Source organism: Geotrypetes seraphini, chromosome 3 (assembly GCF_902459505.1).
Source record: "Geotrypetes seraphini chromosome 3, aGeoSer1.1, whole genome shotgun sequence".
Classification (NCBI taxonomy): domain Eukaryota; kingdom Metazoa; phylum Chordata; class Amphibia; order Gymnophiona; family Dermophiidae; genus Geotrypetes; species Geotrypetes seraphini.
This window is the reverse complement of record NC_047086.1, coordinates 232917718-232931105: the sequence shown is the minus strand read 5'-3', so window position 1 is coordinate 232931105 and position 13388 is coordinate 232917718. Positions and strand designations below refer to the sequence as shown.

General features: G+C 42.2%; 1 protein-coding gene across 10 annotated transcripts in view; it reads right to left on the bottom strand.

The window, feature by feature from the left end:
- Positions 1 to 13388, bottom strand: part of LAMA2 (laminin subunit alpha 2) — a 1204230-nt gene that overhangs the window by 302628 nt on the left and 888214 nt on the right. For all 10 annotated transcript variants that reach the window (XM_033936921.1, XM_033936924.1, XM_033936922.1 and 7 more), the window contains one exon: positions 10271 to 10382. In XM_033936921.1, the coding sequence (XP_033792812.1) occupies positions 10271 to 10382 (112 nt within the window). The remainder of the gene's footprint in view (positions 1 to 10270; positions 10383 to 13388) is intronic.

Here is a 13388-nt window from a genome sequence, read left to right as displayed (position 1 = left end):
TGCTTAATCTCAATACTCCAAATGTCCCTATGGCCAGTTTTTGGTTTCTTTTTTATAAATCCAGCTATCAATTTATACCATTGTGCTGCCTGGTGTCCCAGGAAGTCCACCTGAAAGCATAAGAACTCCAAACTATATTGATTATTAAGATTTTTCCATTCAGGGAACCCCAACTGAATAGCCTGCTTCAGTTGCATCCATCCAAAACATTATGATTTATGGAGGCCATATTTATGTTGCAACTGTGAAAAATCAAGCAGCTTACCATTAGAAATAACACCATCTATTACATGAATACTGTAACCAGACAGACTTCGTGCCTGACCTGGTTCCAGTTAGTGTTTCTACTAAGACTCCCGGCAAAACCCGGAAGGGAGCAGGTAAAAGCTGTCCTAGTGAGGATCTGGCTGATTCTCAGGCTGACCACCAGAGGGAGCCTGAGTTTCCCAATAGTTCCCTAGACCAGCAATATCCAGGGCACCACAGGAGGAGCTCTAGAGCTACCTTGAGGACTGCTGAATCAGCCAGGCTAGGGCGTAGCCCAATCAGTATAAAACCAGCAGCTGTGTACAAGCAAGGAAGCAGGTTAGGGAGAAGGTTGGGACCTTTCCTCCCTGAGAGTCTCCTTGGGCCAGGCAAGAGCGAACCAGTTACACCCATGGAGGTGCAAGAGGCTGGAGATATCCTGGCAGAATCTGTAGCTGAGCTGGAACTTCCAATGGAGACTAACAACCTGCCAGAAGAAATGAGCTTGGCTGAGGAAGCCATGGAAGTTGGTTTGTCCACCAGCTGTACCTGCTAACAATTGAAGAAACAGTGAGTGCATTTTGTTCAGCTTTCTTTGTTTGAGTGACTGTTTGAATGAAGCTGAACCTTGGAGGACTTTCTTTTTTACTGTTTTGCATTTTGGTTGAAGCTGATAGTGCCTGAACTGAGGGAGAGGTTTGCTATAATCTGGGAGGGAAATTTGAAGCTGTTATATGCTGAAAAGTAAAGCAAACCTGAGGCACTCTCCTTATTCTGACAGTGCAAGGCTTGGCTGTCAGAGGCTTCTTTAAAACACTAGCAATAGGGTTCCCAGTGCCTTTTGCCCTATTGAGTTTTCAGTGTTTGTAAGGAACTGATTGCCCTGCTTAGGAGCAGGTTTAATTGATTGCTAAAGAAAGCATAAAGCCCAGTGAGGTGAAGAAAAAATATATATATATTTTTTTTTTTGGTGTTTGAATTTATGTTTTGACTGTTCCTTATTCTGCGATTTGAATTTGAACTGAAGACCTTCTACTTACCTGTTGTTGGTAGGACTACTAATAATCCTGACTTTATTACCTTAAAGAAAATAAATCCTGAGTTTTGATTTACTTCTTTTTTTTTTGAGCAAATTGTGGTTTATTTTGTTGTTTTACTCTTGGTGTCAGTCCCTGCCTGCAGGGTGACTCCAGGCCGGGTCACACGCAGGTGTTCTCGTTTGTGTAGCCACTGTGTGGCGCTGTGGAGTCTTGCTCAGACCACAGTCCCGGTTACACATATTTGGTATCAGGAGTGGGATAGTGCACCTCCTGCAGGCGACACCAAGGTACTGCAATTTTGAAAAAAAAAAAAAAAAAAAATACATTTTTCTTTTGGTGCCATTTTGAACTTGTGCTGGAAAGGCATATTTGACTAGCCTTTATTTTTGTAATTGGACTATTGAACTATTGACCAATTGTTTGTTTGAAAAATCCTAATTTTTGTTGGAGTACTTTATTGGAGGAGGTTCCTGTTTCCTATTCGGAGGAGGAGTTTCTCACCGGAAGGCGGAAGCCGGAATAAAGATTGCAGCATATCCTGTGGAGGAGTGCAGCGAGGAGCTCAGTGGGAGTTCGGAGGTGGAGAGAACCGGACCAGAGTTCCAGACCCGAGTTCCAGTTCGGGACCCGAATTTCAGAGGGGCAAGCCGTGCGGAGAACGACTGGAGGCCAAGGAGGCCTAAACACCAAAGGCGCAGACTCACCAGTGCTATCGGTGATCGGGATGGAGCAGGCCCAGATCCTAGCCACACTTGCCGGCGAGCGGCAACGCCAGTGTGATGATTTGAAATCCATCCTGAAGTCAAGCGAGGAACGCTGGCAGGCGAATCAGGAAGTGATGATGCGGCAGCATGAGGAACTGATTTCCACAATGCAGGACCAGGCCAAAGCATTTTCACAAATTCTTCAAAAGACTGCTATACATCCTGGAGGACAGACATTACCAGCTGTATCTGTTCCAGCACCGGTAGGACCTAATCCTTTATTGCATTTGAACTTATGCAAGATAGCACCTGGGGATGCACCGGACGATTTTCTTAATTCCTTTGAAAGAATTGCTGTGGCTGCTGGATGGCCTCCTGAGCAATGGGTGTACCGGTTGCTGCCCTGCCTGGCCGGGGAGACTCTAGCGGCATTCCAGACCCTAGGGCCCGAGCTTGCCCATAGCTACCCTGTAGTAAAAGCCCATATATTGGATTTCTTAGGTTTCACCACAGAACACTACAGACAAAAGTTCAGGGCAACCACAATGCTTCATACAGAACGGCCTAAAGCATTGCTTCAGCGTATTACCAAACTGGCTGAAAAGTGGCTGCAGCCAGTTCTGAATGATGCCAGGGCCTTATTCACAGAAATAGTGAGGGAACAACTATTAGAAGCTGTCCCAAAGAACATCAGGTCCTGGATTAAGAGACAGAACTGCAAGACTTTAGGACAAGTTCTGGAAGTGGCTGAAGCATTTATAGATGCCCAAGAACCTTCAGGAGAGAATATGAGTCCCTTAGCTGACCACACACCTAAATCGAACCCACGGGAGTTAGGCAAAGGTTGGGGTAAGAAGCCGCAGGTTAAGGATCCCTGTGGTCCAAGTCCTAAACCTAACTCTCAGGGTGGGGACAGAAGGTGTTACAGGTGTGGAAAGCCGGGACACACACAACGGTTCTGTAGAGAGAGGAGAGATTTTGTAATTTCCCTGGAGTCTAACAGACCTGACCTGTCAGGGTGTCAGGTCCCATTGTGGGTAGCCGGGAAAAGTGTGGAGGCATTATTAGACACAGGGGCAGAACAATCGGTAATCTCACGCCAACTTTGGAATCGGGTGGAGGCCTCATCCTTAAGGAAGGGGAAAATGAAGAGTGTGGATGTAAGATGTGTGCATGGAGATTCTAAACGTTACCCATTGGCTATGGTAAAGCTCCAACATGGGAGAAAAAAATATAACTTACAAGTCGCCATCCTGGATACTTGCCCGTTCCCACTAATTTTAGGCAGGGATTGGCCAGGATGGAGGAGGTGGGTGAAACAAACAGGACCAGTTTTTAATAAAATGCAGGTTAAGTTTTCACCGACTCCTAAACTAGTGTGCGGAACTCAGGTTAAGGGGGGTTGGAATTCTGATAGGAAAAATTGGAAGAAAAGACAATCTCCTTCGTCTACTTTTAGACAGGGGTGGCGGCCCACACTTAGGTGGGTTCCACTGTCCGAGAACGCTCGGGCTCCCACCCAAGCGTACTCTAAAGCGGCGGGCTTAGATATTTATGCAGCCCATGAACAGGTTATACCAGCTAAAGGCCGGTCTTTAGTTAAGACTGATTTGCAGATTTCCCCTCCACCGGGTTCATACATTAGGATTGGAGCCAAATCTGGTCTTGCATTGGAACACTCCCTTGATGTAGCAGCAGGGATTGTTGACCCTGATTACAGAGGCAACATCTCTGTGCTCCTTGTTAATCAAGGAGAGGCAGATTACCAGGTTCGTTCCGGAGATAAGATAGCTCAGCTGATTTGTGAGCGAATATGGTTCCCTAAGTTAGAGCGGTGGGTTCACCTGAGGGACACCGATAGGGGGTCAAAAGGGTTCGGTTTTACAGGGATAGCCAGCCCGGACAATACGCAAAGGCCTGAACTGAACTCTTCACAGGATAGGGAAAGGGATGTCTGTGAAGAAAGATATTCTCATTTCTCTAGTGAGGGCAGGATAACTCAGGCAGATCAAAGTATTGCCCTCCTTCAACAAGAAGTAGTGTCTCTAAAAAAGGAATTACAAGAGATAGCAAGCACCCAGGTGGCCAACCGGAAAGAGGAACTAGAAGCTGTCCGGCAGGCATGTGTGGAGGCGTGCCTTAAACAGCCTGTAAAGGAAAAACCTATATCTAATAGTTTCATGCCTGAATTAAAGGAAGTACTGAAACAGGAGATGGTTGTACAGGGACAGCAGCAGGCTAGCACTCTTGAGAAACTTCTGGACCAGATGAAGAGCCAGGTTAGGGAAATAGAGGCTAGAGTGTCCAGTAGTCAAGTTCAACAGCAGGAGTTACTATCTCAGGTGAAAAATTTACAGGCTAAACAGGAGCTTTGGGCTGGCCAAGGAGTGGAACCAGCCACTCTGGTCAAACAGAGCCAGAGTAACAAAGCCCAGTTAGAACAACAAGCCTTACAATTGGGAACCGTTAAAGACTCGGTAAAACATGTAGGGGGTAGTGTTACACACCTACAGGACCAAGTACAAGAACGCTTTGAGGAAATTGCTCAAGTCATGACTGCAATTTCGAATAAGATAGAAGAGTTGGAGGAGGCTGAGCCTCAGAATGAAGGGAACGAGGCTAAATCTCCAGAACCTCCGGTCTTGCATTGGCCCGAAGATTTTGAAAATTTGTGTCCCAATCCACGTCCGGAGGAAAAAAGATATAGAAATAGGAGACGCAAATAATTTTCTTTTTGAAAGTGCTGATAAACCCCATGCTTATAAGGATAAGCATCATTTAAGGGAGGGGGTATGTAACCAGACAGACTTCGTGCCTGACCTGGTTCCAGTTAGTGTTTCTACTAAGACTCCCGGCAAAACCCGGAAGGGAGCAGGTAAAAGCTGTCCTAGTGAGGATCTGGCTGATTCTCAGGCTGACCACCAGAGGGAGCCTGAGTTTCCCAATAGTTCCCTAGACCAGCAATATCCAGGGCACCACAGGAGGAGCTCTAGAGCTACCTTGAGGACTGCTGAATCAGCCAGGCTAGGGCGTAGCCCAATCAGTATAAAACCAGCAGCTGTGTACAAGCAAGGAAGCAGGTTAGGGAGAAGGTTGGGACCTTTCCTCCCTGAGAGTCTCCTTGGGCCAGGCAAGAGCGAACCAGTTACACCCATGGAGGTGCAAGAGGCTGGAGATATCCTGGCAGAATCTGTAGCTGAGCTGGAACTTCCAATGGAGACTAACAACCTGCCAGAAGAAATGAGCTTGGCTGAGGAAGCCATGGAAGTTGGTTTGTCCACCAGCTGTACCTGCTAACAATTGAAGAAACAGTGAGTGCATTTTGTTCAGCTTTCTTTGTTTGAGTGACTGTTTGAATGAAGCTGAACCTTGGAGGACTTTCTTTTTTACTGTTTTGCATTTTGGTTGAAGCTGATAGTGCCTGAACTGAGGGAGAGGTTTGCTATAATCTGGGAGGGAAATTTGAAGCTGTTATATGCTGAAAAGTAAAGCAAACCTGAGGCACTCTCCTTATTCTGACAGTGCAAGGCTTGGCTGTCAGAGGCTTCTTTAAAACACTAGCAATAGGGTTCCCAGTGCCTTTTGCCCTATTGAGTTTTCAGTGTTTGTAAGGAACTGATTGCCCTGCTTAGGAGCAGGTTTAATTGATTGCTAAAGAAAGCATAAAGCCCAGTGAGGTGAAGAAAAAATATATATATATTTTTTTTTTTGGTGTTTGAATTTATGTTTTGACTGTTCCTTATTCTGCGATTTGAATTTGAACTGAAGACCTTCTACTTACCTGTTGTTGGTAGGACTACTAATAATCCTGACTTTATTACCTTAAAGAAAATAAATCCTGAGTTTTGATTTACTTCTTTTTTTTTTGAGCAAATTGTGGTTTATTTTGTTGTTTTACTCTTGGTGTCAGTCCCTGCCTGCAGGGTGACTCCAGGCCGGGTCACACGCAGGTGTTCTCGTTTGTGTAGCCACTGTGTGGCGCTGTGGAGTCTTGCTCAGACCACAGTCCCGGTTACAATACCTGCTATCATCCAATACTTCCATATGTATAAAGGGCTCCTTTTATGAAGCCGCGTTAGCGGCTTTATCGCACGTACATTTTTAGCACGCGCTGACCCCTGCGCTAGCCGAAAAACTACCGCCTGCTTATGAGGAGGCGGTCGCGGCTAGCGCGGCCGGCAAATTGGCGCACGCTATTACACGTGTTAAATCGCTAATGCGGCTTCATAAAAGGAGCCCTAAGTGCAGATCCCCCCATATTCTATAACCTGTGCGTAAATACATGAATCACCCCTGACCCGCCCATGCCCTTCCTATGGCCATGCTCTCTTTTCAGATTCACGCACAAAAATTTACGCATCCATCTTTAAAGAACTGCGACTATAAAGATATGTGCATAAATTCCAATTATTGTCAATTAGCTCCAATAATTGATATTATTAGTGCCTTATTATTGGTGCTTATTGGCTCATTAACCCCCCTCCCTTTTTACAAAACTACGGAAGTGGGTTTTAGAGCAGGCCAGTGCGCTGAATGCTCTGCGCTGCTTCTGACGCTCCCAGAAACTCTATGAGTGGGGAGCAGCGCAGAGCATTCAATGCGCCAGCCTGCGCTAAAAACCACTTCTGCGGTTTTGTAAGTAATTACAAAACCGAGGTAAGTAATTAAATTGCATGCACAAATTGGGCAGGTGCCCAAATTTGCAAATGCAATTATGAGTGCTATATATAGAATTAGGGAGTATATCTACAGAGATAACAGAAGGCTTTCATGCAACAAATGTAAGTTTCTAATTTAAACTAAATCCCAGGCATTGCGTTTTCTAAGCAATGTTTCCATTTTGGTGTAGGATAACAGTAAAAAGTAGTGCTGTTCATTAATTTCAGTAAACTATCACGATTAAGTAGAAAAGTTTAATGGCAATTAAAATTATTAAGTTTGATCAATCAACAGCACTAATAGAGAGAGGTTGATGCTGCCATTTTGAACTTAAAGTAGCACATTGGGAATCACTGCTACCGCCCTGTTTAAAATCACCATGACATTTTTCAGTTAGGCCAGAGATGGAGGTCCAGAAAGGGGATAGATGTTCTGGGAGGCTTGGGACCCTCAGGAAGAGGATATTATGAGCTAGGGGAGGGCTTATTAGGGGTGGAGATCCAGAATGGGGATGGATATTTCAGGGGGCTTTGAGAGGATGGTAAATGCCTACAGTTAGGGACCTTCAGGAAGATGGTATAAGGTGAGGGGAAGGGGGAGCTTTAGATGGAGGGTCCATGCTCAGAGGGGCTTTAGGAGGAGGATACACACTTGGAAGGACTGGATAATTTTGGGGAGGAGCTATGGGAGTAAGGATGTTCTTAGTGGTGGTGGATTTTGGGAGGAGGTTTTCTTTTGGGAGGAGGGCTCTTGAAGATGTCTTCAATGGGAATGGATTCTCCAAAGGAATTCCAGACAGTGGATACTCTGCTAGGGACATCAGGAGGAGGGTGCATGGTTTTTTTGGGGGTTTTTTTTTGGGGGGGGCAGTCTTTAGGGCTGTAATTAATAATGATTAAATTTTTTTAATTAACTTATAAATTGCAGTTTAAAATTTTTAACCAAACAGCTAAAGTAAAAAGCAAAACAAAAAAATTACATTTATTTTTGAGGATACAGCAATATACCTTGTTATAATACCCAAACTCAACATTTTCATCATTGTATTCTAATATCATAACTACACTAGCTATTAACCAGAGCCAAATAATGCACATTGGTATGCCTTTCCTAATTTTTCCTCCCTTAGTATTTTAATGAGTCCCCCTTCTCCCTGTCCCTCACTAATACGCTTCCCTTCCTTCTCTGTTCATAATACCACCCTCCTTGAATCTAATACAAACACCAGTGTTCCTTATTGCAGTGGTTCCCAACCCTGTCCTGGAGGAACACCAGGCCAATTGGGTTTTCAGGCTAGCCCTAATGAATATGCATGAAGCAAATTTGCATGCCTATCACTTCTATCATATGCAAATCTCTCTCATGCATATTCATTAGGGCTAGCCTGAAAACCCGATTGGCCTGGTGTTCCTCCAGGACAGGGTTGGGAATCACTGCCTTATTGATTTCCACCTCTGTGCCAGTAGGCCACTATACAAAGCCTGTAATGGCTCTGCCTATCCACTGGAGCCTTATGTTTACCTCCTTTCAACCCATTCCACCATCATTACAGATTAACTGTGAATAGGGCAGGTGAATCCACTGAATGAGAATGCTAGGAACAGAGTCAATCTCACAAACATCCCCCCCACCACCACCACCATACACACCATATTATCCTCAAACTTTATCAGAAGATCATTGCTGCCTATACTTAACTATGGGGCTCTTTTACTAAAAAACATAATGCAAATTAACATATGGAAACAGGCTACCACATGACCATGTTAAGTGGCTTTGTAGTGGTTTGCCCATTTCCATGCATTACTAAATTTTTCTAAATTTTTAATTCAGAGGGTGTGGCATGGGTGGAGAGTGGGCATGGAAGCATTAGCCAGCTAGAACATTACACTGACCACAAGCTTAGCATGGGAGCGTTAACTCAGAGTAGGAACTGTGCATTAATCCAAATGTTAATGCATGACCTGCAATAAAATATTGTGGGTACACCCTTTCTTGATCTAGCATTAGTTCTGGGATTCCCACAAAATTCAGTACTATAGCATATAACATAGCATATAAAGACTCCCTGCGAGTGGCCAAACAAGTTGAAAAGGTGTCAGCGAAAGCTAGAAGGATGCTAGGATGTATAGGGAGAGGTATGGCCAGCTGGAAAATGGAAGTATTGATGCCCCTATATAAGATTCTAGTGAGCCCTCATTTAGAATATTGTGTACAATTGTGGAGACCACACCTTCAAAAAGATATAAACAGAACGGAGTTGTTCTTCGTCATAAGGCATATGGGGACAGACATAAAGATCTCAACATGTATACTTTGGAGGAAAGGTGGGGGGGGAGATATGATAGAGATGTTTAATCAAAAAGTTACAAAAAATGTCACTCACCAGCAGTGAGTTATCTCTCTAAGATCCAGCATTGAAATTCAAAAACAGGTGTTGGATCTTAAGAGAGGTAGCCCACTGCTGGTGAGTGACATTTTTTTTGTAACTTTTTGGTTTTACTGTCACTACATTTTTGATCTTCAGAGATGTTTAAATACCTACAAGGCATAAATGTGCATGAGGTGAATCTCTTTCATTTGAAAGGAAGCTCTAGAATGAGAGGCCATAGAATGAAGTTAAGAGGTGATAGGCTCAGGAGTAATCTAAGGAAATATGTTTTTACAGAAAAGGCGGTAGATGCATGGAATAGTCTCCCGGTAGAGGTGGTAGAGACAAAGACTGTCTGAATTCAAGAAAGGGTGGAACAGGCACGTGGGATCTTTTAGGGAGTGAAGGAGATAGTGGATGAGAAGACTGAATGGGCCTTTATCTTCCATCATATTTCTATCTTTTACAAAGCTACGGTTGCGATTCACCCACGGCAAATGAACTGAAGACCATAGGAATTCAATGGGCTTCAGTGTATTTGCCATGGGTGAATCACCACTGTGGCTCTGCTAAAAGAAAAAAAAACTTTCTCCTGCTAGAAGAACATCTTCTGGCCATGTGGCTGGCCTTGCTTATAGCTCTATGCAATTTCTAAATAATAGCAAACAGATACCTATTTATACTAATTTATTTTGAGAAGTTAATAAAAGGAGTCACTTCTGAAGTACCATGAATCAAAAAGGACTAATACAAGGTCTACTTTTCTTTAGTTTTATTAAGCCTGCACTTACTTTTTCTTTGTGTTACTTTACGTGAACCTTGCAGGCACAATTTTCAAACAACTCAAGTAGCTGCTTTATTAATATACCTTGCACTAAATCATATACCTGTAATAAAGGCATTATACAGCTAATCAGAGTTAACAAAATTTGTCAACGGACTCCATGTTGTTTTAAATAATTTATTATGACCCAATATATCTGAATTCATATTTTCATATCTGTAACATAACCATAAAATTTCCCACACATCCAGGGAGGGGGGGAAATATATTTTGTATTGTCATTGATCGAATGTAAGTGCTGTTTATGATAATACTTGTATGTAAATTCTAATGCACTTTTGTACTTGCCTTGAAAATTAATAAAGAATTATATTTAAAAAATGTACCTTGCACTAATATTCAAGGTACACATTCAATAAATATCCATAGCTTATCTTTCTCCTCTTATAATATTTTTGCTTTCTACCTTCTGCATCTTGGAGAGTGAGCTTGACAAATTCTCCCAGAGATTTTGCCCTCTCATAGGTTCTTTCAGCATCCTTTCCAGTTTGTTCACCATCTGCATTCACTTTGGTTGCCTGATAATCAAAATTCATGGAAAAAAAAAGAAAAGAAAAGAGAAACATTAGTGTATTTGATATAAATGAGTGGATTAAATCAGAGAAACAAATCTCACCACTATCTGGGCAGTTTGTAAATGTTATCTCTAGCAAAAGACAAATCAATGAATTATTGACCGTATCTATAGAAAATGATTCCTCTCTTACACACTCCTCTCCAACTCATAATTAAACTTTACTGCTTCCTTTATTAAATGGAAATTCAGGGACTCCCCCTTCTGTACTGATTAACCTACTTTGGAGTGGAGCAATGCAGTGAAAGAGATACGATCAACTCATTCCTTAGAAACATGTAAAGTAATATATGCCAATGCTTTCTGAGAAATCATTCCTTTTGACTACATTTAATTGAAATTATTCATTGTGTGACTTTAATTGTAATGTGTACAATACTATCTGTTATCTAACTCCCATGGAAAACTCTTGAAGAAAATAGGCCTGCCTAGCAGAATATAATTAAAGAAATAAGTACATTGCAGAAAGGAAAACACATACTTTTAATTATTCTCTCTCACTTACACTCCTTTAGAAAATCAGTAAATTTAAGACCTCTAGAATTGCATCAATACTGAATGGCAAATGTAGCACCATTAATACTATGCAGTCCAAGAAGCCCTAGTGAATTAAAATATGGTGACATCCTGGAGATCCTCTAAGGGTCATTCTTCTTGAAGTTAAGCTATACTATGAGGGTAAATCAAAAAGTAAAGGCAAAATACATTTAACAGATTTATAAGAAGTAACTGTGAGCAACTGAAGATATCACTTTTCCATATAGTCTCCTTGCAAGATGACGCATCTGTTGTATCGTTCAACTAGCTTTTGCATTCCTGTAGAGAAGTTTTTGGGCTGCTCTCAAAATAGGTGAGCACTGCTTCCTTTATGTCATCATGCTTTGCCTTTTGTTCTCCGGGCCGCAGTGATGCACTCATGTCTCGTCGCTGGTGACAATTCTTTCATTGACATATGGCCAAGACTGAGCTTCTTATGTTTTCTCCTAAACCCAACTTTCCTCTTCCCACATTTTCTATTCCTGTGGATGACACACTTATCCTGCCTGTCTTGTCAGCTCACAACCTTGGGGTCACCTTAAACTCATCTCTCTCCTTCTCCGCATTTCTTTCTCTAATATCGCCAAAATCCAACCTTTCCTGTCTGATCACACTACCAAAACCCTTATCACCTCTTGCCTAGATTACTGTAACTTGTTTCTCACAGGTCTTCCTCTGAATCATTTCTCCACCTGTCAATCTGTTCAGAATTCTGCTGCATGGCTTATTTTCGACCACTATGCTCCCATTACTCCTCTTTTCAAGTCACTCCATTGGCTTTCTATCCATTTCCGCATAGAGTTCAAACAACTCTTGTTTACTTACAAATGCATCTCTTCAGTATCTCTCCTCTCTCATCTCCCCCTATACTGCCCCCCCCCCCGGGAACTCCGCTCATTGGGTAAGTCTCTCTTAACTGTACCCTTCTCATCTACTGCCAATTCCAGAATCCATCCCTTCTATCTTGCTGCACTGTATGACTGGAACAGACTGCCTGAGTTGGTATGTCATGCTCTGTCTCTAGCAGTGTTCATATCCAGGCTAAAAGTTCACTTTTTCGATGCTGTTTTTAACTTCTAGCGCCTACCCACCTATAAAGTACCCATGTCTATTTTGTCACTCCCTTTGTAGTTTCCTACTCTAATTGTCCTGTTTGTCTGTCTGATTAGATTGTAAAATCTGTAGAGCAGAGAATGTCTTTTCATGGTTAATGCATCAGGCAGCACTATAAAAATGATAAGTGGTAGTAGTATCCTCAAAGATGACATCTAGATTTTTTTTCCTGGGCGTGGCTCCTAACATGAAACCCAGTATCATGTAGTTATTGTTCAGGTTCCTCTTTCCCACATGCTTCACTTTGCACTTGCTCACATTAAACATCATCTGCCATTCTGATGCCCAGTCTCCCAGTCTTGCAAGGTCCTCTTGCAATTTTTCACAATTTTCTTGCGATTTAACAACTTTGTGTCATTAGCAAATCTAATTATCTCATTAGTTATTCCCATCTCTAGATCACTGATAAATATATTAAAAGGCAGCGTTTCCAGCATAGACCCCGGGGAACCCCAGTATGTATTCTTCTCCATTGATAATATTGACCATTTAAACCTACTCTCTGCTTTCTGTCTTTCAACGAGTTCATAATCCATAATAGGACATTACCACCTATCACATGACTTTCTAATTTCTTCATAAGTCTTTCATGAGGTACTTTACCAAATGGCTTTTGAAAATCCAAAGACACAGTATTGATCGGCTCACTTTATCCACATATTTATTCACCCCTTCAAAGAAATGTAGTAGATTGGTAAGGCAAGATTTCCCTTGACTAAATCCATGTTGGCTTTGTTTCATTAATGCATGCTCATGTATATGTTTTGTAATTTTGTTCCTTATAACACAGATGTCACACTCACTAGACTATAATTTCCTGGATCATTTTTGGGACTCATGTTAAAAAAACCTGATGTCATGTTGGCTACACTCCAGTGTTCTGGTACCATGCTAGATTTTAAAGATAAATTACAAATTACCAACAATAGCTCTGCAAGTTCATTTTTCAATTCTATGAGTACTCTGGGATGTATACCATCAGGTGCAGGCAATTCACTACTGTTCAGTTTGGCAAATTTCCCCATCACATCTTCCAGTGATATAGAGATTAGTTTCAGTTTCTAATTCATCAGCACTGAATACTATTTCTGGCACCAGTATTCCCCCCCCTCCCCCCCAACACACACACATCTTCCTCATTGAAGTCTGAAGCAAAGAATTAATTTAATTTCTCTGTTATGGCCTTGTCTTCTCTGATTGCCCCTTTTACCCCTCAGTTATCTAGTGGTCCAACCAATTATTTTCCCAGCTTCTTGCTTTTAATATATCTAAATACAGCTTTATTAGATGTTTTTGCCTC